The sequence below is a fragment of the Pterocles gutturalis genome, unplaced genomic scaffold (genome assembly GCF_000699245.1).
Source record: "Pterocles gutturalis isolate BGI_N339 unplaced genomic scaffold, ASM69924v1 scaffold23595, whole genome shotgun sequence".
Classification (NCBI taxonomy): domain Eukaryota; kingdom Metazoa; phylum Chordata; class Aves; order Pterocliformes; family Pteroclidae; genus Pterocles; species Pterocles gutturalis.
This window is the reverse complement of record NW_010141469.1, coordinates 24,053-49,908: the sequence shown is the minus strand read 5'-3', so window position 1 is coordinate 49,908 and position 25,856 is coordinate 24,053. Positions and strand designations below refer to the sequence as shown.

The following is a 25,856-nucleotide window of genomic DNA, read 5'->3' as shown; positions in this document are numbered from 1 at the left end:
AAAAAAAAGAGTGCTGTTGTACTCTATGGGCACCAGGGAAGGTATTTCTGGAAAGATGTTAATTGTTAATTCACCGATTGCTGACTGTTACTGTTTCATAGCGTGCACTCTTAGCATTGATTAACCATCTGCGATTGACTGACTTTTGAAGACCTGACTTTATATCAAACTCAGAGACAGGAAAGAAATTCAAGGAGAAAAGGCTTGGTACTGCAGAGCACGGTTTCAGTTAATACCACCCTACATTAATTGGCAGTAACATGTTTGACATAAGTGGCTGCTGCGAATACTGCCCTCACCTCATGGCAGATAGGCCATTCATTGCTTTGTAAAGTGTAAGAAAAAGCACTTCATAAATACAAATATAAACACATTGCAAGTGGTGCTTGTAAAAGGAAGCAAGGACCTGGTTTCTGGCACATTGCCTTTTTACACAGCAAAACAAAATTGTTATTCAAACCTAACAGGGGTTTGGCCAATTTAACAAGCAAGATTTATTGCGGAGTTTCCTTTACTGCTCCAGGATATGATTTCACTTTTGCAGAAGAAAAGAGAGATTATATCATTTACATAACAAGGTAATAAATAAATAATTGGTTACTGTACTTCCAAGTACACTTCCTCACGTGTGCAGATGATAAAAACTGCATTCAGATGTTGCTGGTCCCATTTCACTCCAGAACAGGGGATTTAAGACTGAAATGTCATCCTGAACTCACCCCTTGTGCCTAAGTAAATGATAGTGACCTGCTGTGTGAATCAGCTAAGCAGAACCTTGCAGGTTAAAGTGCTCTACAGGGAAAGGGAAGTCTGAAAGCAATTCGGCCTGATATAGCTGTCAGCTCTGTTAACTCTTTCCAGGTTACCACCTCTCTTTTAACTGCAGAGAATCCCACAGACTAAATATATGAGCCTGGTAAAAACCTGACCAATTAAAGCAGGCTGCTTTAATGGAGAAAATTATTCTGATTCAGATTGGCTTGACCATCTGTTAGTGTGTTCTGCAGCCTCTATCTTTTTCTGAATTTAGGTTTCTTTAGTGCATGAATATTAATTCTTTTTTTTCTGACTTTAGACCAAAATTTTCCCTTCTCTTTTTAAGGTTCAGCTTCTTTCCTTCTTGCCACTCGTACCTGAGCTCGGACTGTTTTCTTTGTTTGGAGGCAGATCCTCTGCTGATGTTATTGACACTTCTCCTGTGCATCTGGAATTTATTAGATAAGACCAAAGTTCTGTCTAATCCACTACCTCATGTTAAAAAGCAGCTGGTACAGGGGCTTCGCAGGAAGGAGCTTAGGGAAGATAGATTATTTATCCCGCATATTTTGCCACATGCTGATACCTAATACTTAGGGATCAGATAATGCCATGAAGTACATGGTATTGTACTTTTGCCAAATATTTGGCCTGTCTCTCTAATCCTCTGTCTGGTTTACCTTGGCCTTTTATTCCTCCTTTTCCTTGACACTGTGTATCTTGATGTATCACGATCAGTCACCAGCCAGAGCAGGAAGTTTTGATGTGGTCCAGATTTGACAATGGTTGGCTGCAAGCAGTTTCCAAAGCTGGGGTTTTACATCTACAGTGGGAATAAAGCTGTCCTGGCAGACTTCAGCTGCTCCTAACAATGTGAAATTTTTAATAGTTTGTTTGGGTTTTTTGAACATGTAATGTCTTTTTTCTCGGGTTTGAGTCTTTGGTAGTTGTCTTTCCTACAGCAGTGATTGCTGGAAAAATTTGCTTTTGTTTTTCTTCCCCTTCCTCCTTTCTCTTAGTGAAAACAGTGTTTACTCTGGAGCTGAGACTCAGAAAACCCCAGCAAATAACTTGAGGCTGTTGATAAAATCATGAGTTGGCAAAGCTGGGACTCATCTGTTGCCTTCAGAAAATACCTACTTTTTCTTTAAAATACAGTCTCCTGTTATTTTTTTTTCCTTGATGTTTTGACTGCAGCAGGGATTTTTTGCATTGTTTTTGCAGAATTATCCTTTATCTTATCCTCAGATCCTGGTAAAGATCATTTCAACTTTGAGGACTTCTGCTTAATTTTCCTTCTTTTCTTCTTTGTCTCTTTCTGTCTTTCTCTCTCTCCCTCTCTTTCTGTCTTCATGTTTTTCTTTCACTGGAAGTAGCTTTTAGCTGAATTAGACGGCACAATGAGCTGGAAATGACACAAGCTGACATCTGTATTTGTAGCTGTGGTGAAATACTAATGTTAATTCTTAAGTGTCTTCCAGTTTGATTGTCTGATGTTTATGCTGGAAAGTTCTTCAGTATTAGTTGAAAGAAGCATCACACTACCAAAAACTTCACATCTTGAGAAAGTGGTTTCTAAAATCTATATTTTCAAAGTTTTATGAGATGGAAACATACTTTAAAAATACACTAGCAGTCATGTCAGATATCTGGTTTGAGTTTTACTCAGATTTCCCTCATCTTTCTGGAGTTCAGTCAGGCTTTGGACAAAAATTTGATGTCAGCTTGTTGGTGATTATGATAAAGAGTGTCAAGGGTTGGTATGCGACATCGTGACGGGCAAGTATATAGGCATGCCAGAAATTTGCAACAGGGGCTTTGAACACACAGTTTGGCAAGTGCTGGACATGTTACAAAAGCAGCAGCAGGTGGGAATGGTTTGTAGTAGAGACTCCAGCCTCTTGGCTGACCAACTTAGCCATGACAAATGGTTCTGAATTACTGATATGTTCAGCTGCCATTATGGGGGATTTCATCACAGTACCCATAGTTTATAGCTGCAAGAAAACTATGCTGCTCCTCCCTCCTCCTCCTCCTCTGTAAATGATGCTCCTTGATCTTTCATAAATTTTCAGTCATTTCACAAGCAGTGTTGCTCAAATGCTGTGGTCATTTTGCTCCAGGGAGGAGATCTTTTCGATGCTATTACTTCCACCAACAAATATACAGAGCGGGATGCCAGTGGGATGCTTTACAATCTAGCCAGTGCCATCAAATATCTTCACAGCCTGAACATAGTCCACAGGGATATCAAGCCAGAGAATCTACTGGTAAGTGAAGATTCAGCTTTTGGTATTGTTGATAACTTGGGAGTGTGTGAGAGAGGTCCATGCTTCCACACACACACCCGCCAAGTTTATTTCAGGCTTTTAAGTCATTAGTCTTTTAATTTTAGCTTTAGCATTGTAAAGCCCTCCTAAGAATAACACCTATCACAAAAAATAGAGTAACATAACCTGGTATATCTAAACTGTTTCCAGGACACAGCAGCAGAGTTGTTCCAGTGATCAAGAGAAGTGATCATTTAGTAAGCTGCAGTATAACTTCTCATAAATACAAAGGTGTTCTGTCCTCAACAGACTATTCTGTACTGCAGCTGCCTAAGTAATTAGCAGCAGTTCAGTTTTACAAACGTGGTGGGTGTAAATGTTGTGCCCTGATCATGTAGTACATCAAAGCACAACTAGGAAGAGACGTCAATGTCCTTCCTTTCCCTGCTGCATCTCCCAAATAATCCTATAGCACTTTTTATTAAGCAACTTTCCCAAACAGACAGCCTCAATCTTCGTTTTCCTGACTGAATCTGTATGAGCCCTGTCCACTGCGGACAATGAAAAATGTACCCTAGCAATTAGTCCTTCTTCTGAGAATTTTGCACTCTTGAATGAAGCAATTGTGTTTTCCAGCTGACACGGTTTTATTTCTTCTGAGAAATTAATCTCTCCTGATTGAGATGTCCCAAATCTCCATATATTCTGCAACCATAAAACAATGTTTAAGATCCAGGTTGGATGAGGCTTTGAGCAACCTGGTCTAGTGGAAGGTGCACCCTGCGCATGACAGGGGGGTTGGAACTAGATGATTTTTAGGGTCTCTTCCAACCCAAACCATTCTATGATTCTGTGATACCTAGAATATCAGTTCTCTGAGTTGTGTACTCTCTGCCATGACTTAGTGAATTTAATCCTGCTTAACACTGAAGAGGTTTTATGGGAAAGTTGACTCAAGTAGATCTTACTAAACTTTGAGGGAATGGGATTTTTACAGTTGAGGTTCCTCTAGTGGCAGGTGCCTTTGTAGTTCTGTGTGAGGAGGTAGCCTGGACTCATTTTCCAGAAACTGATGAAAAACAAGTTGGGTAGAAGTTTCACTAGACACCAACAATTGATACTCCTTTAGCAGCCCTTACGTTATGTTCACAGGTGGCTACGTGCAGAAGTTCTAGCGGTCACATGCCAGGATTCATTAATGTGGTGACTTGGAGTATGCAGGGAGGTCTTAATCTGAGGAAAGGTTTGCCCTGCTCTTGTTTTGGCCTGTCTCTAAATGCCTAAAGTCTGACAACAGTAGAGTGAAGCTTTTGGGGGCAGAGAGATAGATAGGCAAGAGGTGGGGGCAACAGGGAGAGGATTAAATTTGCCTGCCCAGTGGTCTCTGGTAATTACCCACTAGTAGGAATGACCGTATTGTTTGCATTGTAGCTGAATTGTTTCTGAGAGATTTTTCCTGTGTTATGCATATGTAAGGGTCATACGCTGGTATCACTCAGAAGTGAGGATGCAGCCCTTAACCTCTTGCAGCATCCTAACTCTCAAAAGCCAGCATTTGATTCAGAAATTTTGTTAGTTCTCCAAGGTTTATCAGGTTCTTGAAATAAACGAACGCTGTTTCAGAAGAGTTTTTTGCAACCAGCCTCACCCGAGTTCTGACCCTGTCTCTGATGTTGACTGTGGGCTTAGTGTCTCTTGTTCTCGCTGCTTTTATCTTCTTGTCTCTCAAATGGGATAGGTAGTTCCCTGTATCACAAGGTTGCAATTAGGGTTATTTTCATGGCATTTATAAAATGTTTGCAAAATGCCATATGGGTCTTTAGCCTTTCTGTTGCTGAAGACCTTCTACTTGCCTTCTGTAGCCTGACTTTTGCTCATAGCTCTGTAACCCTCCACTTAAGTGGTCATGGCAGTATTTTCCCCTTGTTCTTGTGCTGTTGCTTTCACGCCATTACTGTCATGGTCTTGCACCTGCAAATCCTGGTAGTGTTTTCACAGTAGTTTCTCCTGGCCACGAGTGTGAGAATCAGCCCTTTCTCCCCCCTTTTCCTACCTATGGGTTGTAGCTTTAGGTTTAGGGGAGCCTATACCAGGCCTGCCCAAAGCAGAACAAACCAGGGGACAGCATCTGCCCCTATCAATGTGTGTCCCAAGGCCAACAGCCCCATTAACAGGAAAAAGCAACAGGGAGGATGAGCAGGACCTGACAAAAGCTATAGTTACTACAGGAAAAATCTGGGGGGTGAAGGGGAATATGCTGCTGTTGAGGAGGAGCCCAGAGGAGGATGCTCATCTGGAGTCTCCTCTTTGCGTCCCTTCCCTGCTGGCCACAAGGGAGAGCTTTCCCTTTCCCTTTCTTCATTCTCTCCTTTGGTTTTTCCTTTTCCTTCAAAGTAACTTTCACTCCTAGAGCTGATGTGTGCCATCAGCTTTAGAATCTGCTGATAAATCTTTGTGTGTGTGAACCTGTCTCAGCATCCTAGGTGCAACACCAGCTATTTCTGTAAGTGCTTAAATAGTCCTTATTATTCTCAAGGCACAGAAAGCCCACCTAACAGTCAATTGTCTGAGAGTTTAGGGTATGCTGAATACGTGTGTTTTTTTAGCCTTTATTTTGTTCTCTGGAGAGTGTCTTCCATGTTTTAATTGGAACATTTTTCATAATTGTTGCTATTTAGCACGTTTATTTTGTCAAGTCATGGGATGTCTTTATAGCCATATAATAAACCCTAGAGAACAACTTCTCGACTGTTGCCATCTGCACTGGTCACAAGAGCAGCTCAGAAAATACCGACAGTCTTTATAGTAATAGGATACATATGGTGGCACACAATTATGTGTGGCTGCATTCAATTAGTGTTGTACAATTACACAGTTTTATTGCTTAGTTAAAACAGTGAAAGCACTACATAGTGGGTAATTTGCACTAATCCCCATTTCTTTAATTGCCCTTCAGTATTTAAATGCAGTGGAACATATATAGCATTTGTTCTGAACAACATGAGCATTAAATTATTTTCCACATTCCTTGACTGGCAAGTAACATACCACAGCTTCACATTGGGGTCCTTTTTATATGGAGTTATAACAGGGTGAGGAAAAGTTACTTTCCTTAGTTTTACAAGTCATCTGAAGTAATTTTCCAAGGAAAGTAATTCCTGGAAACAGATGGGGCAAAATATTAGAAAACGCACAGTACCAAACTTTCTGCATTGGTAAATATCGCCAAACAAGCCTTTCCCGTAATTTCTAGGATGAATGAGTCATACAAGGTGTGGTCTGTTGAAGGAGGGAACTTATGAATGTTCACTAGGTTAACACAACTCAGAGAGGGCTTCATAAAAGATAACTACATGAAATAGAATGTGAGACACTAATTACACTGGATTCAGCTCTTGATGTCTAAGTGCACACTTTACATTTTTCAGCAAGTGAATATTTAAAGCTCTAGTCTCTAGCCTTTAATTAAAACTGTTGTTGAAATTAGATTTATTACTGCCATTTCGGAGAGCACTTTCTTTAGTTTCAGGAACCAGATGTATTTAACAAGCTGTGTTTTTAATAAAACCATAATTGCTTTTTTTTCCAGTGCTTTTCTATAAGCCTATTTTTTTTTCTGGCTTAGTAGCAGGGAAATGTGAATCCATATCAAGTTGTTGATCCTCTTAAGGATACAGTTGTACTATTAAAAATAACATAAGGAAAAGAAGAATTTTGTGTATTCTGAATGTCTGCTTGTGTCTGTATCACCTGGTAGCAGGGATTCAGGACAGAGAGGGGTTTTCTCTCTAGACATTACTAACATTAAGAAAGGAGAAACTGGGAGGGCCTGTATAATGTAACTAATTATTATGAGCTGTAGCAGATCTGTAGCAAAGAGTGGCGAGAAGCTTCAAGGTTTTGTTTTTGCACCAAATGATCTGTTCAAGGGTCCATTGTAGAATTTGTTGTATTTTTGTAAGAAAAAAATTGGGATTTTCCTCTGCAATCAGTTGTAGATAAATGTGATTTTTGATGCAGGAGTAGCTGGTCAAGACAGGTATTAAGGATGATTTTTGTTGTGACTATGAACTATGATATCTTCTATTTTCGCACAGTGTTACTGCTAATTGTTGTCAGGTTATCACTATCAGTGAGCCAGACTGCATGGAGCATGGTTGCAAAATAATAAAGTGATACATCTATACTTTAAGAAGGCCTCCTGTAGACTGTTTCCATTTTTTAAAGTGCTTCTGTGGTAAACAGCATTAAATTACATCATAAACAGTTTCAAAATGGGAAGCAAGAACCAAAACCAGCAGCTGGATTCAAGAAAGACTCAGTCTAGGGTTTAGTTTAGATACATTTTAGTCTTTTTTATTTTAAACAGTTTTGGTAAGTTTTCAGTGTTTGCAGGTTTGGGGTTGTTCTTTTGTATTGAGCCACAATTTAAAATTCTGTAATTTTTAGTAATATTTCTACATTTTTTTCTTGTGACTATATCTTAATCTCCCTTTACACCCATAAAAACCCATGAAAGATCAAGTTGCTGCTGCGAAGACCATGTTTTAAGATGGGATTTTCATGTGTACTCATTAATAGCCCTAGCTATGTCTGTTGATGATGATGGTAACATACCACTAAGACACTGATTGGTGTTTAACAGTCATCCAAGGAGAGGACAGTGTTTCCAGGTGAAATAGTCCATCCACGTTTGTGTCTTGTGACTTAAATAGAAAGAAAAGAATCTGTTGCTGCTGTCAGTGCAGTCACTGTTGTATGACCCAAGAAGCTGAAATCCCTGTGCAAGCCTTTAAACTCTGTGCAAGTAAAATGAATAAACTAAAAAATCCTACACTGTGATTTGACTGTCAGTGAGGAGTTAATATAGGAGTGTCACTGTTGGAAGGTCAGACCTTTGTGTCTGGGCTTTAATTTCTAACAAGTATTATGTCCTTTGTTGGCCAGGTAGCAAGGTAAGTCTTTCCCAAACACCCTGAGTGCATTTAAGGGAAGTTTTCCAAATTGTCTGTGAATTTTCAAAGCACACAGAGAAGTATGTTGTAGGTAAGGAGGATAAAAAAGACTGTACATTAAAAGAAACATATCAGGCAGTTAGTAAATAATATAGTAGTTACCTTGATGGTATTGTGTTAAGCCTTTGAATTTTCCTCCTGATTTAGGTTTATGAACACCAAGATGGAAGCAAGTCCCTGAAGCTAGGAGACTTTGGCCTGGCAACAATTGTGGATGGACCTCTATATACAGTTTGTGGGACCCCAACATATGTAGCTCCAGAAATCATTGCTGAAACTGGGTAAATCACTTCTAGGGATGATTCATTGATGTGTACACAGTGGAGCACGTTCTCGCCAGTGTGCCAGACAGGAGTTCTTGCAATTAAGATTTTTATGCTGCCTTTGCTTGGGTATGATGCAGAATCATGGTTTATAGAACAATTTAGTTGGAAGGGACACCTGGAGGCTATCTTGTCCAAATCATCTCAGAGCAGGGCCAACTTTGGAGTTACATCAGGTTCCTCTGCCAGTTGTTGGCCTCAAACTTCTCATCTTAACACTGAGTTACTAACTAGCCATTTGCAGATATAATAAAAATAATTCTTAAATTGTCCCCAGAGACTGCTAACTACAGTTCATTTAATTTTATTTTGTTATTGTGCACTGTCCTCTTCTTCTGATTTGTTCCACAGAGTAAATGATTGCTGTCTTGAGCAGCCTGTGTCACCTTTGTAGGCTTCATGCTGGTAGGCATTGCTGTCTAACTCAAGAATACAGCATGTCTTCTATGTACCGCTACATTCTTATTTGATGTGGTTTAAGATGTAAATGTAAAAAAGATTTGAAAGTGGAATTAGGATAGGTAGGTAGGACATAAAGTTCAGGTGAGAATATGTAAGAAATTATTAATAATTCTGAAAATGTTTCCTCTGTTATTGTACTGTAGTTCATAGGAGTCAGATGTCTCTAACCATGTCTCTCACATTTCTAGATATGGCTTGAAGGTGGACATCTGGGCAGCGGGTGTGATTACTTACATCCTGCTCTGTGGTTTTCCTCCATTCCGTGGGTATGGACTCTTCTATTCAACCATCCTTGTTCTGTGAATCGATCCCTATGCTGCTTTTGCATTAAGCACAGAGATTCCCACTGGAAAAAGTTCTCTGCTCGTAGGGTTTGTTTTTTCCCATGCTCTGCACAGTAATTTACATAATCCCCATAAATGTTTGTGATTTTACTGTAAAATCTCTGTCTCATGTTTGTTTGTTTTAGTTTAAACTTCATTGCATTACAAAATGAGGCTCCATTACGGGTTCTCAGTGCCTTTGCCTAATGTTTAAAACACACAGTGAAATAAGCATCTTCTTTCACAGACCAAATACAACATATTTTGTGGTCGGTAAAAGGTAATTAAAATGTAAGCCACTTAAGGACATCAGATCTTTCCTCTCCCTCAAAGCAATTGCAAAGTTGTTGACAATCCTAAAGACAAGCAGGTTACCTGAGAAAGAATGTACCAAATGCACTTTTTTTAATGATCTCACCATTCACAGCCATGGTTGCATGCTTGGGGTGAATCAACAGCTTCCAAAAGCATACTAAGGGATCACTGCTTAAAAGCAATTTCAAGAAGCCTATTGAAACCAGCTCTGTAAATAATTTCTTTGTGGGTTTTGTTGTTATTTTTGTTTCGTTTTTACTTTACAGAAGTGGAGATGACCAAGAAGTGCTTTTTGATCAGATTTTGATGGGACAGGTGGATTTTCCATCCCCATACTGGGACAACGTTTCTGATTCTGCAAAGGTGGGTTTTACAGTTGATGATACTTTCTTCTCCAATATTTTTCCCAGTGCCAGTATCTAATGCATAATACATCTTTACAATGCTGTACTTGACATGTCTCATACATCTCCTGGTACACCTATAAATTCCTCTGAGTCACCACATATGTTGTTTTTTGATCACTGTCTGTCTGTTAGACTCCAGGTGGTTCTGAAATGGATCCCATCCCTATGTGATGTCTCACACAAAAGAGACACCAGCAGCCCTTATTGATCAAGAAAAATTTTAAGTAACTTTGCTTGACCTGCACTTCTTAGCTTGAGATCTCCCTGGGACTGTGGTTTATATGTACTTATGATGCGGACCAGATACCAACCTGGAGCCTTTGAATATGATATAACAATATTATAGGGAGGCTGTTTGCCCCTTATTAATCCCATTAGAAGATATGTCTGTTGTTTCTTTCTGTCAAAGAACCAGGCCTTGCATTGCCTGTAACTCCTTATTGTTTTCAGTGTGGTACGAAATATAGCCTTGTTCTGGCCACCAGTTCATGGGCCATAGCCTCTTGGCGTATGACACAATGGAGGTAGCGCTTGAGGTGCTAAGGCAGATGCAGTCCTTTTCAGATACAGATCCTGACATAGTTAATTATATTTGCAGAGCAGATCAAGTTTTTTTAACTCTCATTAGTGCACTGGAGCAACAGTTTAACTCACATATTTTCTAGGGATCTCACATTCACTACAGTCATGTGTATAAATATATATAGAGAGATAATACACATGTGTATGTAAAAAACAAAAAAAAAAAGCCAAAACCATAAGACTATTCATATGCTCATACTGTGAATAAGTGCTTAATTTCTGCCAGTTTAGTTGTGTAGCCTGTAAGACAAATCCAGGCAAAACTATCTTCCTGTTTCTTTCGGTGTGATGGTGTTTAATTAAAAAAAAAAAAAAAAAGAAATGTGGAGGTGGATGAATGTAATGAAAGTAGTTCTATGCTTTGAATCTCTGTTCTTCAGAGAGTTACATCCTGCTTTTACAGATATGTGGATGGTGATCAAGACTAGCATTTTAGCCTGTTAGCTAATGAAGTTAATGAATGAGATACAGCCATAGAGTTGTAAGGAGTCCTCTAAACCACAACATTATGGTGTAGCAGGCTTTGTTTTGTAGCATCGTTAATGAGAACTCTGCAAGTCCTTTGCCAATGGTGTTATCCTCTGAAACTCCTTCATCCCGTTCAGTCTAAAAGTTCTTTTTTAAAGCATTAGCCTATTCATTTAACTTGTCCTTGTCACTAAAAATTATTAACTTTGGTCTTTGGTGATACCCTTTTACTTGCTGTCAAACTTCTATCCTGTTTTCTGTGCACCCCACTCACTGGTAGAATTAGATATATGTTTATTTACATGCTAGTTGAAAACTAGGTAATTGCAGAGGAAATCAGAGGATGAAAAATAATGGTTTAAGTTTTTTTTAATATCTTCTGTGTCATTTATGCAAGAGCTCAGAGTAAAATTCTAGATTTGTTAGCAGGGGGATTGGCTTTTTTTTTTAATGGGAAGCTAACCTAATTTCAGGCAACCATCTGTTTTGTACATTATGTATTAAGTGGTTTTTTCTTAAACAGTGGCTACAGAGCTGTAACTCAGAACTCTCTTCTAGCTTTTCAAGGTGCTAGATATTGATTTAAAAGCTCAGCTTGAAGTTCAACAGTTCATAATTGTTCTTTTTTTTTAATAATCTTATTATATTTCTGCAATTGGTAGTTCACTTTCTCTTTGAGCGCTCTTACATAATCGGTTGAAGAGCACTTTAGTGAATTAAATGTTGATTTGCTCTTTATAAATGTTCTTTCAATTTGACCCAGTATTCAATTTCTCAGGAACTTATCACAATGATGCTTCAAGTAGATGTAGATCTGCGATTCTCAGCCTTGCAAGTTCTTGAGCATCCATGGGTTAATGTAAGTATTTTCAGGCTTGTAGTTGCTGCTTGAATTTGGCACTTTTGAGCTCTTTTCTGTCAAGTCCTTTCAATGCCCTTTTGGAGCCAGCACATTTTAAAGATGCCACAGATTTAACTGTAAATAAGCTGGGTTACAGGCTGGTTTAGTGTATCATGTGTACCTTGGAGTATTCACTGTATTATGCATGCTCAGCTACATTTTCTCTGAAATATTTTGGGCCAGGTTTTCAACATATCTCAACCACACCTGACAAATTTATACCTTCAACAATCACCTTGCGGGTTCAGTGACACTTTTTGCTCTCCTAAAATCAGATGGACTCAAAAATCTGACAGTCATGATTAAGAGCTACTGAAATATAGTCCATGGTGTTAAGCCTGCTTGATCCAGCATGAAACAGGGAAACCTTTAGAATTATATTTAGCTTCTGACGTTGAAATATACATATATTTATGTACAGCCATATCCATTTAATCTGAGTTACCATGAAATAGCTATTTATGTATGCTGGCTTATCTCTAAGCGGCTGGACATTTGCCATAAAAGTGGTTTTCAGTGAGGTGGCATATGGATAAATCTGACAGAGAATAAAGAGATTTCTCTCTTATTAATGCTGAGACAAGGACACTACTTACTATTTGTTAATTATTTCAGACTATTTAATATGTCTTAAAATATTTAGATGACAAAAAAGAAAAATTGGAGAAAATACAGATTCAAATTCAGAAGGGAATATTGAGAAAATAAATACAATTGGGGTGAGCAGAGAAAAACAAATTAAGAAGAAATAATGTTTAATTTTGTTTGTTGCAAGTTTGAGTGTGCAGTCCTCCTTGGAATACTATTTGATCCCTCAGTTGCTGTCTCCAAAATCTTTTTCTCACTAATACACTATTCTAAAAATTCAAATATACAGTAACCTCAAATGTTAATCTTTTTTTATGAAAATGTTCTCCATATAGCCCAGAATAGTGGTAATCCGTTAAGTGTTTACCAAGTATATGCTTTAGTCTTGGAGGCTCCCTTATTGCCCAAACCATTTTTTTTAATTGTAAATGCCATTATCATGCAGAGCACTTCTGCATTGTACGAAGAGTGCAAGGATCCAGGACAATGTCTGATGAAAATCTTTTCATTTTTAAGATTACATTCAAGCAACTGAAATATTAATTTTCCTTGGTGCCTGGTGATGTCCTTGGACATAGTGTTCTGTCACAGTTTATAATGACTTTTGGTGACTGAGGTCTCTATCTCCACGGGAGGAGGATGGGTGAGGGTTTCTGGAGCACTGCTGAGGAAGAGATGGAAGTGACTGATGAGAAGCCACAGAGAGGCCAGGTCACCTGTGGTGTCAGTCTGCACACTGCTGCTGAGGTTACTGAAACATTGCTTGTTTACACCACATAAGGATGTGGTCACTAATCTTCCTCTTTTTCTGAAAAATATATTGGAACTGTTAATGCTTCCCCTGGAAACCTTTTTTTTTTCTTTTTTGGCTTCAGTTACACCACAATATATTTTAGGAAGCTATTTTAGCGAGACATATTAAGAAGAAGAGATGCAGCTCTTTGTCAGTAAGGTGATGGTAATGGTGTGCAGGTGACATGAGTCTGCTCCCTGCCCTTGCTAGTGCCTTTTGATGGGGAAGGACAGGGAAAGGGGCTGGGGGCTAAAGTCTTTTAACCCAACCAAGCCTGAGCTCTGGTTACTGAAGCACAATGGCAAATTCTAGGGTTTCTGTGCCGTAAATTAAAATGTGGAGCCATTTGACAGAGAATGTTGTGGTGGTCAAGTATAAATGGATTCAAAAGGGAGTTTGATGCATTTTTGTAGGATGAGTCCATTGATGCCTATTAAATACAGTGGTCTGGATACAACTCTTGGCCCACAAAGTTCTTAAGTACTTGGTTGACAGAAACTGGAGGATGTACCAAGGAAAGTTCAAGATTTTCTTGTGTTCATTAAATGTACTATTTCATAAACAGTGACTATGATGCACTGCTGGAAACGGGATACTGTGTTTAATTCACCTTTGGTCTAGCTCTGCTGCACTTCTCGTAGTTTTTGATTATTATAATTCTTTGCAATCAAAACCTGTAGCAGTTCTGTCCATAAATAAGTGAAACAAATACTCCGTGACAGTTCTGTAATTTCTTCTTTTCTCTCCAATTGCTGCTATTAGCACCTGAGATGAATCAGTGTTTGTCTTCAGCAATACACTGACAATAGTTTGTAATGCAGATCAAAACTTCTTTTGAATTCTCTTATGTATTCCCCAGATATTTTTTCTGGGACAGACAAGAAAGGCCAGCACTGGGACCAGTTCAGGAAAGTGCTTGAGCACATTCCAAATGTAGCTCCTATTTCAAAGCATCACACATGGAAGTGCTTAATATTAGGCATAAAATTAACTAGATGACACTAAAATCCTAGTTCACTTCGGGAGAAATAAGAACATGGCTGCGTTAAAACAGGTGCTTAAATGCTTTTGTGAAGAAGGACACTTCCCTGAAGTGGGTCTGGGAAGTCATGCAGTAGGTAGCTTAGCAGGGACAGCCTGCTTGTGGATGGAGGCAGAATGATACACTGGTGCCAGATCCGACCTCGCATCCCCATGCCGTCACCTGTTTGACCAGCTGCAGGTCTGTCACACAAGCTCCCTGTATTTCATTTTCCCAGGAAAATTAATATACTCATATATCATTAATATATAGGGAATTAATATACTCATCACATCTCTGTGATCTAAGTGTTGTCATTACCTGCGCAATTATTTGCAACTTTCATAAAATACTGTCTTTCTGAGAAGAAATGGCACATGGGGTTTTCACCTAACTCTCTGTTTTCACAGATAATCTTTTAAAATACCTTTCCATGGCATCGAATGCTCCCTTTTCTTATTTCGGTTTTGAACCTATTCATAGAGTGGTAAATTTGCAGATAAAATACTGGATAGGACAGCTGGCTTGAAAACAGGCATGTGTTTTCTTCGACAATTTTAAGAAACATTTTCTCTCTTTGATCAAGCCTTTGATAAAAGTGTTGTAACTGCTTACACTGTATAAAACCATTTTGTAGATTGTAAAGAACCGTTCTACTTTATAGCTGCTTACTATGTGATTACTTGGTAAATTGCTGAGATTCCTGGAATGTGCTTTGACAGTTTCAGTAGGAGCCAACCCTCATTTCAGTTTCAGTTTTTGCTATAAAAATAGCTGAAATCCTCTTGGAAACTGCAAAACTTGTTATGGTCAGAGTCAGACCAGTAAAGCAGTTCCTATGTCAATAATAGCCCAGCTGTTTTCAATTCAAAAAAACAAAACCTGAAAAGATGTTGGCTATGTGCCACTGCCACAGATGGAGATCTTGAATTCTAAATGCAATTCAGAAGCAGTTCTTTGCCCCCTCCATTTAGTTTATTTGGATTTGTCTCTCCTGTGCAGTACACTTAGACCTGGAAACAAATCCATCAGTTTATACTTCCCCTACAGGGACCCCAGCTCTTTCCTTTACCTGCTCAAATTCTTTGCAAAACCAAAGAATTGTAAAAGAAGCTGTAAGCTTGAGGTCTGGCATTTTAAACATTGATGATATTGATAACCTGAATTATGCTATACAAGTTACATGACAAACCCACTCTCTTTTTGTTGTATAAGTAGTAAATATTTCCCAATACAGCATTGAGGAGTGAATGCTGAAAGGGATGGATTGCATTCTGTAAATCCTTCTCTGTTAAAATAATCAATATAAAATGTGGTGTGTTGTTGCTGGAGTAGGAAGATGGCACACACCAGCCTAACAAGAATTAGGGAAACTGGAGCTTTTACATATTTTCTTAACCATGTCTGCCTTGGAAATTTGTGTGCAAAATAAATTAATAACCGATCAGTAAATAGTAATAAATTGAACATTTGTAAGGAAGTTAATTTAAAAAGACATTTCTTATTTGGCAGCTGCACTACTTTTGGTTACACCCTAGGACACTGCCCAAAGAAAAATCTCCTTGTAATCCTTAAAGGAAACAGAGTCCAAATGCTTTTCCAGCACTTCTATTTTCTCTAATTTTCTGCTGTTATTTATATAATGACCTATAAATCTCATGCTTTTAGACATGGAAACTGAAGCTCTTGTGACCAGCTTGTGCAATGGATGTGAGTGCTCCAGGCCAGCAGGAGTTCAGGAATCCTGCACTTTGTTCCATCTTTGTAATACTTCTATTTTTCTTTGAGTGGCAATGTCTTCTGCCACAGAGAGCAATGCAAATATGAAAACAGTGTTTATTAATTACTCAAATTGCTTCAAGGACCTCTGCTTTTTTAAAAATTATTTTATTTTGATTTCTTGCAAATAAGCTGCTAAAAAAAAAAAAAAAAAAGAATATCTTAAGATCCCAAGCAGTTTCCGTTGTCCAGGTGAAAACTCCAGTTCTGGACGAGAGTTTTCAAACTGTCAGAGGATTTTGACTGCTCAACTTCTAAGTGTGGTCAGGAGAGCGCTTCTTTCAGACCATCAGCAGTAAACATTTTCTGAAGCTCATGACTCTTTAAAGTTCCCAGAGCTGAGCACCAAAAATCACTAGTCATCTTTAAAAGATCTTGTCTTGACTGCTGCAGCTCAGATTAAATCTTGTGATCCTAACCCACTGAAAGAAGTAGTTCCTATAGCAGAAGGTTAAAATAGAGGAAAGGAACAGTTAACCTCTTCAGGGGCTGACATCTTTCCTGTTACAGCAACCTGATGAAGTTCTTGTCAGCAATGTTTAGCCTGTTCTTCAATTCTACAACCTACCCTGCTGATTCTGGGCTTTTTTTTTTTTTTTTTTTTCCCAGTTCTTGCCTTTTTAAACTGCAGAGCAGCTTGTTTTGTATGTAGTTAAACAGCTGTCATCTCTCACCCTCAATATCTATCTATTTTATTGTTGACTGAAATGATTCCAGGAGCCGGCCAATATATATTAGCTTGTTCATAAAGCACATTCGAATAAAAAATAAAAAAAAAAAGATAACTACTAAACATCAGGTAGCACCAACAGTAGTAAGAAAAATTAGTATCTATAGAGTAGTTCCCATATATCCCTAAGCTGCATGTTAAATTGAGCTGGAAGATATTTCATCTAAAAGCTAGAGCCCAAGCTATGTGTCTCTGGCGCATTGCCACTGGAACTGTGGGTGTGGTGCTTCACCAATAAAATATTACCACAGGCTTGGTAACTATTGTCTTCTCCATAGTTTAGTCTTTTGACAAGACGACATGAACATTTGGCAGGCTTTCATGTCAAGAAAGCCAAGAGAATTATTCCCCCCCCCAGTGAAGAAGAGTTCATTTTACAGACTAGCTTTCTTCTGGGAAAGGCAAGGTCAGCAGAAAGCAGGTTATTTTTAGGGGTCATATGCCGCCAAGCCAAGACTCCCCGGTGTTAGACAATAATCAGCTACTGGGTTGTATTCTTTTGTTTTGTGTTTTGCAGCTGTGTGCACTTGACCATATTTTGACAGCTGAGACATTTTGTTAAGGGGTGAATGAGGGATCTCTAAACACAAACTCCCCAAGCTAAGTAAATAACAAACCCTAACCACCCTCCCTAAAATTCACATATGCTCACTGAACTCATGATTTACTGCAGTGATTCGGTAACTCTTTAAGTGCGCTCAGAATTGCTGCAAAACCAGAAAAAAAGTCTGTAATCTCTCTGTATTCTGATCTTGTTTTTTGTTTGCATGTATTCTGCTAGGATGTCGCTTAAGTGTATTTTTAAGAACTTTTTCAGCTGCTGATAACTACGCATACCATGCAGTACTTGGGATGACCATTGCATATGGCCAGCAGCCTGATACCCTGCATATTCTGCCTATTCTGCATATTGTCACGTGAAATCCCACATATTCTGGTAGCAGGGAAGTCTCACTGAGTGTCTTGCAAGTTCTTGCACTTTTTTTAGGCCTAAGGGCCTTACATGCAATTTCTAAAAAACTCCTTTCTTCTCTTGGACTTGAATTCAACCGGCTGTCTTGCTCAAAACCACAAACTCCTTTCTGCTAGGGTTGGGCTTTCAGTGCGGAGGACACCTGCACGCCCAGGCGCAGACAGGCAGGTTAGCTCTGCGAGGCGGGATGCCTCAGCCAGGAGGAGGCAGCTCCTGGCACAGCCACAGAGCTGCTGGGGGGTAGCTCACGCACAGCTGGCTCGCTTGGTGTGTGTGACAGCAGAACGCACGTCTGCCTCTGCTTGGCCGTGTTGTGTGCCTGCTTTTACCTCAGCTTAGCACACGTTGAGAATATGTGTCTTTCATCAAGGAAGAAGAGGCCACTCACAGCTAGCTCCAGCCCTTCTCTGCTTTCCCCAGCAGTCTGTACTTCTGTCTGTCCTTTTCCCACAGCACCCCAGGCTTGTCTGCCTTGGGACCAGGGGAAGGAATTGCAGTCCCTTGTTATCAGCCAGTTGGAGATTCGATTTGCTGAGGTGGCTTTGTTTATTTATGGTTTTGGTACGGTACAGTCCTAGTCTGTGGGGAATGCCACAGCAAGCCATAAGCCCACGTGTAACCTGGCTGGCAGGCATATTCAATGATACATCCGGATGTTGGTGAGGTCCCACGCTCACCTCTCCTGAGAGTCTCGGCAGGGACATGTCTCAGCTCCCATCTTGCCTGTGTTTCCTTGCCGTGTGGCTCACTCAGTCGTGGCTGGAGCATTCACCCGACCCCAACGTCGCCGAGTTTGTAACCTTTATGATGAGACCTTATTGCTGTCTCACAGGGCTTTTGGAGATCCTTTCCTGCATCCTACCAAAACGGGGTTTCTGTAATATCTTGAGCACTTTCTACTTTTGAAGTTATCTTTAACTTTATGTGACAAGTAAACAGAATCATAAACAGGTCCAAGCTTATCAAGCTTTGAAATATTAATGGACCTAGAAAATAACTGAGGAGTGGTAGTTAAGACGTGGTAGAAAGAATAAGAAAATATCTCACAATTATTATTAATTAACATTACCTAAAGTTTGAGAATAAGATATTGGGTAAAGAAGAAGAGAGAGGCTGGTTCATGAGGTAATATGATGTTCATCTTATAAATATTTTAGATACATTGATGGAGACAATGACTGACTCATATTTCATTGCAAACTTTTTTGTAAACTTTTCTGTATTGACACGTGCTATCAGAATCACCTTGCAATTCTTTTATTTCTCCTTTTCTCTCTGAAGTTTTATTTTGCTTTATTTCTCTGCAGGATGATGGCCTTCCAGAGAATGAACATCAGCTCTCGGTAGCTGGCAAGATAAAGAAGCACTTCAACACAGGCCCTAAACCGAACAGCACAGCAGCTGGAGTTTCTGTCATAGCAGTAAGCATCTGAAATACACAGCCGAAACACTTAAATATGTGTCCACAAGACAGTGTGTGTTTAGGACATGCCACCAAAAGAAACCAGAGAGGGTTAATCTTTAGATAATACTAGTGTTTAATTAATATAAAAGTAGTTAGACTCGTATTCTGCACAATTTCTCCATCGATTCTCCTTGTGAGTCACATTGTTATTTAACAGCCTGAGGAGATCTAACAGTACTCACACTCCCACATTTTACCAGAACATCAGTGGACCTAACTTCAGTGTAGATTCAACAATGTGAACTATGGGATCATGACATGTTACTTGGCAGCAGAATCATCACCTGGAGGTTGTAGCAGAAGGACACTTAAAGCAGCACTTTAAAATGGAAATTACTTCAAAATTGTAACAGAAAATCTGCATGGCAGCCTCAGCTTCTCTTCTCTGGAGACAACAAAGAGAGCTATGGTGTCTCACTGCTGCCTTCATAGATGATATGCATAAAGCCACTTCAGATTTAGCTGAGCAGCAGCATTTTCTTGTACTGCCACATGCAAGCTGCTTCCCTTTAGGCAGAAGGACTTAATTGGGTAAAGGCTTAATCGAGGTCCTTGCTGCCTTCTGTTGTGTTGCAATTCCAGTCTAGGCAGTTCAGGTTAGAACGTCTTGGAGCTTCTGAAACAAAACTTGAACAAACTTCTGACCAAGCTCTACTGAGGTTTCAATGACATCCTTAGTGTAGCATACATCACATACATTTGTATTTTTTTCCCAAAGACGAACATGTGTATCAGATATACATGCGCACAGAATATATTCAGTGTTTTGTGAGATTATTCATACTAATGCCATTGAATAGCAACGTGCACATCCTTTACATTTTTGATACATCTGCCTGTGTTTGTAAGCTTTTCTTTATTACTCATGGTAATGTTAACGTTCCAAATAGTCACTAAAAATAAGTGACACGTTAAACATAACCATTCCCGTATCAGATTACTCAGTGTTCATTCCCAGCTTCCATAAATTGCAGGTGGTGTGACTGCACATGTACACTTTCTTGTACTGTTTCCACTTTCATGTCTCTCAGCTCAGCCCCTCCAGTGGTGAGTTAAATCAGCATGAAGTAAACTCAGCTCAGCACATGCAATCTGGCTCACTGGTGTGAACTGTTTGTGCAGCAAAATGGGTACTCTCTGAAAGTTACTTAGTATAAGTACTTAAAATTTCAAGCTGTGCCTGTCTCATATTTTTTCTTTACTCTTTCCAACCCTGAACGTCCTCAACATGGAAGCAAGTTGTTCCTCATGCTTTTCTTAGATTTTCTCAATCATCAGCTAACATAGTCAGCATTTATTTGATTTTCATTTTTAAGCAATAATACTGCAACAGCTCTTCCACAACTAAAAACATCACATACCCATTGCTCATCTGAAATGCAGGTATGTTCTGTATAGACTAGCTGAAACTGTTCCTTTCGAATGGACTGCCAGCACGCTTGTCCATGAGAATTACTGCTCAGATCCTACGTGATAATGACTGCAAAGCTTAAAACCGAGAAATTATGCCTCTGTCCTCATCCATCCCTCGCCTCCTTTATGTTTTTAATTTCCCCACCCTCCTCTTTTTTTTCTTTGCCCCAGTTGCTCTGCCAAGGAGTTGTTTACAGCAGTTTGACACTTGAGTAATGAAAAAGGCACTGTAGTGAATCTTTCCACTGCAAAACATTAAACATCAGGAAAAAAAAGTATATGTTTCATTATATTCTTAATGGCTTTTATTTATTTTTTAGCATTTGGAAGTTTAACAGATTATTTTTAGTGATCATCTCTGTGGATGAACATCATATTGTGGCATGAATAATCCTGCACCTTGGCCTATAAAGTAGAAATGTTTAGAATATTTTTATAGAATTCAGCAAGTGGTTTGATTAGCTTGTGTCAAATTACTTTCTAAAACCTTGGAAGAAATGGGAAAATATAGATCTCTTTAGTGTTTTGGTAAATTCCAGAAAGCTAGATAATTTTGATTTTAAGAATAAATCACCTTTATTTCCTACAAAACTTATTTAATAAGTAAAATAAAGCCAAAAGCAAAACAACAAAGCCTTTAACTGTTGTTTCTGCATTTGAAAGCATACTTAATATATGTTTGACATGCATGTCATCTGGGTTTTATGTCTGGGAATCTTTCTTTAACTGTGCAATTTCAAATATCATAGAAGTACATCTCATTGATGAAGCCTGCTCTACATTTAGAATTTTCAAAGTATGTACAGATGCTGTAACATTTTGTTCAGCACTAATGATGTGTACTAAGTATATTTTCTACAAAACTACTGTTTTATTGTGCCTGCCTGTATGTTTACTGTAACTTTTTGAGAGAGTGCTTGTGTATACAATATATAGAGATGCTTTCTATATATTATATAACACACCTGTGTGTTTGTGAAAATGTGTTAATATGTGCATATATTTATATAGCTTTCTTAATAGTATGAAAGACAAATATTAGCATTATTTGCGTTTTGTAACTCTGTTTATGTACAGAGATAGCTAATCTGTGGTATTTAGTTCTTTATTTGTCCTCACACTGGTATGATATTTTATGCCTGTTTTGTTCAGTGGTAAGAAGTTACACACCTCAAAGGTCTCAAGCAATATTTATCATGTGCACCAATTAAAACTGTAATATGAAAACTAAGTTCCTAAAGATGTGTTTGTGGTCAGCTCGACTGGGAGGAACTTTGAAGCCACGTGTATTTTACGTATGTCTACTGTGGCTACTGGTTCCTTCAGCGATGTCCAAATACATTGTATTGACGCCTTTGGTTCAGACTTATGTCTGCTTTGTTGATGTGGTAATCTTCAGTAAAAGTTGTCTCTGACCATTCAGGGCAGAGACATCCTACAAGTTCTCGTGCGTGTGTCCGGACTTCAAGTTTGTCCACATTTGAAAGGATTTGTTACTTTGGACAAACTACCATAACAGACGTGTTGTGCATGCCTGGCAAAAAGTAGTTCCTTTGCTGATGTAGCAGAAGTTAATTCCTCCAACAAAATTAACTATACAGGCAAAGAGACTTTTCTGTTGATATGTTAATATATAATTAAAAGTTCTGCCAGCATAACTATGTCAGTTGGGAAAAAATTCCCTTAAACAAACATAGCTTTGCCAGCAAAATTTTAATTGGGGAGACAGCTTTTAGGACAGCAAGAGAATTAACAAGTCCTAAAAAAACACTGCTTGCTGATGGGAGAGTATGTATAAGAAAGATCGCTTTACTTGCCCTGTTCTTAAACTCTTGTTTTAGGCATTGGCTGTGGGCGTCTGTAGGAGATAGGCTGGGCTGGTGCCCCTCCGGTCTGTGTCAGAATGGCCGCGTTACTGTTAAGCATGTGCCAAAATATTTGCAGGATCAGGTTTCTCATACAGTTTTTCAGTAGAAACAGTATTTTGTAGTTCTGTGATACTGTTTATAAAAGATACTTCAGGAAAAACATAAAACCAGAGTTCTACTGAATAATCTTTTTAAAATTTGAGGATAGGATTTTTCCTTCAGTTCTTCAAGTATGTGATGCCATTTTTTTTTTCTTTGGCTGCAAAACAATACTCTGTGGCTGTACCCTCTGAGTTTTAGTGACAGTGGCTAAAGTGACCAAGAGCCAAAATAATTTTTTTAAGAATGCTTCTATGATCCAGAGGTGTGCTGTAATTCCTTGTATGACCAAGCATCGTTTAAGTTGTGTTCTTGTCTGAAGTGTTAACGCTTTGCCTGTACGTTGTCACTTTTGTGCATGTGCTTTTGCCTTTATTAAGACAGAGAAGAAGACTAATGATAATCTTCTTTTAAGGTTGTATGAGGTCTCTGTCTTGGCAATGGGAGTAAATTCCAGCTGGAGACTCTGAGGAATCGAGTAGCATAGCAAAAGAGAAAAGCTGCTCAGAAAGCTGGTGCAGCTCCCTGCTTCTTGCAGAGTCCTGCCCGGGCTGGGACACGGGTGCGGGGCCGCTGCCTGCAGTCTGGCCGGGGGAAGGCAGTGGATGGATTGTTGCCCTGCATTCTGCCGATTTTAAAATAAAATTACAAATTCCGAGTGGTATTTTTAGCGGTGGAGTTTCTTGGGTGGTGTGGAAAAGAAGCCAAGGTTAGTCTGTGAGTTTTGCTTGGCTTAAAGATGACCCAGTGCCTCAGATAGCACTTCCCATCTGTTGTCCGTGTTGTCTGGGGATCGTTGTCCACCATCGGGTTTCTCATGGCATGATTTCCACACCAACGAAATTGTTTCAGTTTGTGTTAGGAAGCAACTCTCACGATTTTCTCTATATTACTTTTTAGCTACTCGATTTTAGGGCAATATTTTTGATCTGCCTTTTAAGAAAACATCCCTTTTGTGTATTTTGTGTGCAGCATACAAGGAAGCCAGTAGATGGCAATAGCAGACCAGTGTAGTTAAGCCAGAAGAAAATTGACGCTAGGTACAAGGTTCTCAAAGAAAACGTCCTTTAAATAATTATAAATAAGATGAAAGCAGTATTGTTTTAACAAAATTGAATAAATTATTAAATTCTAAACTTGGAGGGGAGTCATCAAGAAAAATTTAAATTTGCAGTTCGCTCCTAGCTACCCTTGAAGTGGTTGGTAACTAGAAATGTGTTGAACTGCTCTTCTGAATTTAGAATTAGAAACTGTCATCAGTATTGGATATATATGCCATGCTCTTATTGAAGCACAAAATGGCCCTTTCTCTTCATAGGGCAAAATGTGAAAATCATCACAACTAACAATTTTAAAGCGAGCAGAGTATCTCCCTCAAGATATTTTTCCCTGAAATTTTATTTGACTGAACTAAATTATGTCTCCAGAGTCTGTTAGTGCAGCACAGAAGGATTAGGGGGAAACAACACATTTTCTTTGTTCCTATGCACATGTTTCAGCTAATGATAAACTAAACTTAAAAGATCTGTATTCCTTAAGGAATTTAGTGAGCACACTTTCCTGGACACAATGTTAAGTTCATTTCCATTTTGACTTTAATTGGTGCAATTTTAAACGGAATAGTTTTGTACTGTTATCTTTTTGAGCATGAGGTGTAAGCTGAAATGATAAACAATGTTATTCATGGCTCTGAGTAGTCCTACTCTCCAAGGTTAACGCATTTTTAGAAACGAATTACCATGATTGATGGGGTATCAAAACCTGATTCTTTTCATCTTTACACATTCCATGATTATGAAGCAGTCTAATTTAAGCCTTGTGTAGTCTGTCTAGCCTGCTCCTTGTAATGGTTGCACTGCATTTTTTTTTTAAATTATCAAACCTCTCAGTTTAATTGCAAAATATAATTTTCCATTACTGGTATGTGCAACTTAAAAGGGCACTTCTGTCTTAGGAGGCAACAAGATATTTGTCAGACTTTTAAATGAATGCATTATGCATTAAGTAACCTATTTCACAAACTCAGTTTCAGTTTGAATAAATTGGCTTCTAATTTAACAAGGCCAAATCTAGAATTAGTATCTTTTTCTTTTTTTTTACTTTTTTTTCTTTTTCGTTTTTGTCTCTGGTACATACCTTTAGGATGTTAGATAAGTGCCTTCTGAAAGTGAAAACAGTAAATATGCACTAAATAAGGAACAGCTTGCTCTGGAGTCTGAATTCTTTAGCTTAATGTCGATCCACTGAGTTGCCCCGTTTCTCTCTGCTCAGCTGGACCACGGGTTTACCATCAAGAGATCAGGGTCTTTGGACTACTACCAACAACCAGGAATGTATTGGATAAGGTATGAGATGGTGCAGCGCCAACAGTCAGTGTTTCCATGGCAACGTGCTGGCAGTCTCCATTAACCAGTTCCTTCAGTGGATAAACATGCTTTTTGATTTGTTATCCGGTCCATATGCTGCTTTATCAGTTTCGTTTTAATCTTGATTGAGATGCCACACCCCCTCATTCCCTTTCTTCACCCATCCCTCACACCCACATTGCCAGCTTTCTCTTCATCGCACATGCTCAGTATCAATTTCCCCTATAGTTAAAAGGACAGTGTATATAGAAAATCTAACAGATATGCTGAAGTATGCATCCCCCCTTTCCCCACTGCTTGTTAAGGCATCTGCTTCCCCTGCGCTCCTGTTTTGAAACACACGGAGCAGCAACAGGCTCTCAGCATATATTTTCCTCTTTTTCCATGCGAGATGTGGAGCTATATACTGTCATTTTAAACCCACTAAACACAATCCTTACCTTAGATTGAACAATGCATTTACATAACATGGTCTGTAGAAACTCTCCCAAGTTCAATGAAATACAATGCATTGTATGTGCTGGTAAGCTTGTGTTTCTAACAATGCATTCTTTCTCTTTTCTTTTAAAAACCCTTCTGATACCTATTTATTTTTATTTGATTTTTTTAAAATATTGCATGAGTCTTTTGAATATATTTTTCTTCATTGTGTAACTGTGCCAGGGTTGTCGTTAGCTGGCTTAACCTGTATGATAAAATGGGACTGCGGGCTGGAGGGGGTTATTCTGGAGTGGGGACAAAGAAGGATCCAGGTCTGACAGCCCACAGGAGGCCGTACCTCCTCAGTCAATCCAGAGAATTTCCATCAAGTGGTTATTTGCTGGGTTTTTTCCTTCTTAGTACTTGCGAGACCTGGAGAATTTTTTTTTAAGTTTCTTGCGAAACCTGCATTTTCTAATGCAGCAGTGATTGGAGCCTTTAAAACCTCATCTGTAAGGT

The 25,856-nt window shown here is 38.9% G+C and overlaps 1 protein-coding gene across 1 annotated transcript in view; it reads left to right on the top strand.

The window, feature by feature from the left end:
- Window positions 1–2,831: 2,831 nt before the first annotated feature.
- The window catches only part of DCLK1 (doublecortin-like kinase 1), a gene marked incomplete at its 5' end in the record, with an annotated part of 31,891 nt that continues 8,866 nt past the window's right edge, over window positions 2,832–25,856 (top strand). Inside the window, 7 exons of the mRNA XM_010084053.1 lie at window positions 2,832–3,026; window positions 8,189–8,322; window positions 9,015–9,092; window positions 9,731–9,827; window positions 11,700–11,780; window positions 19,014–19,127; window positions 24,823–24,896. Coding sequence (XP_010082355.1) covers window positions 2,832–3,026; window positions 8,189–8,322; window positions 9,015–9,092; window positions 9,731–9,827; window positions 11,700–11,780; window positions 19,014–19,127; window positions 24,823–24,896 — 773 coding nt within the window. The remainder of the gene's footprint in view (window positions 3,027–8,188; window positions 8,323–9,014; window positions 9,093–9,730; window positions 9,828–11,699; window positions 11,781–19,013; window positions 19,128–24,822; window positions 24,897–25,856) is intronic.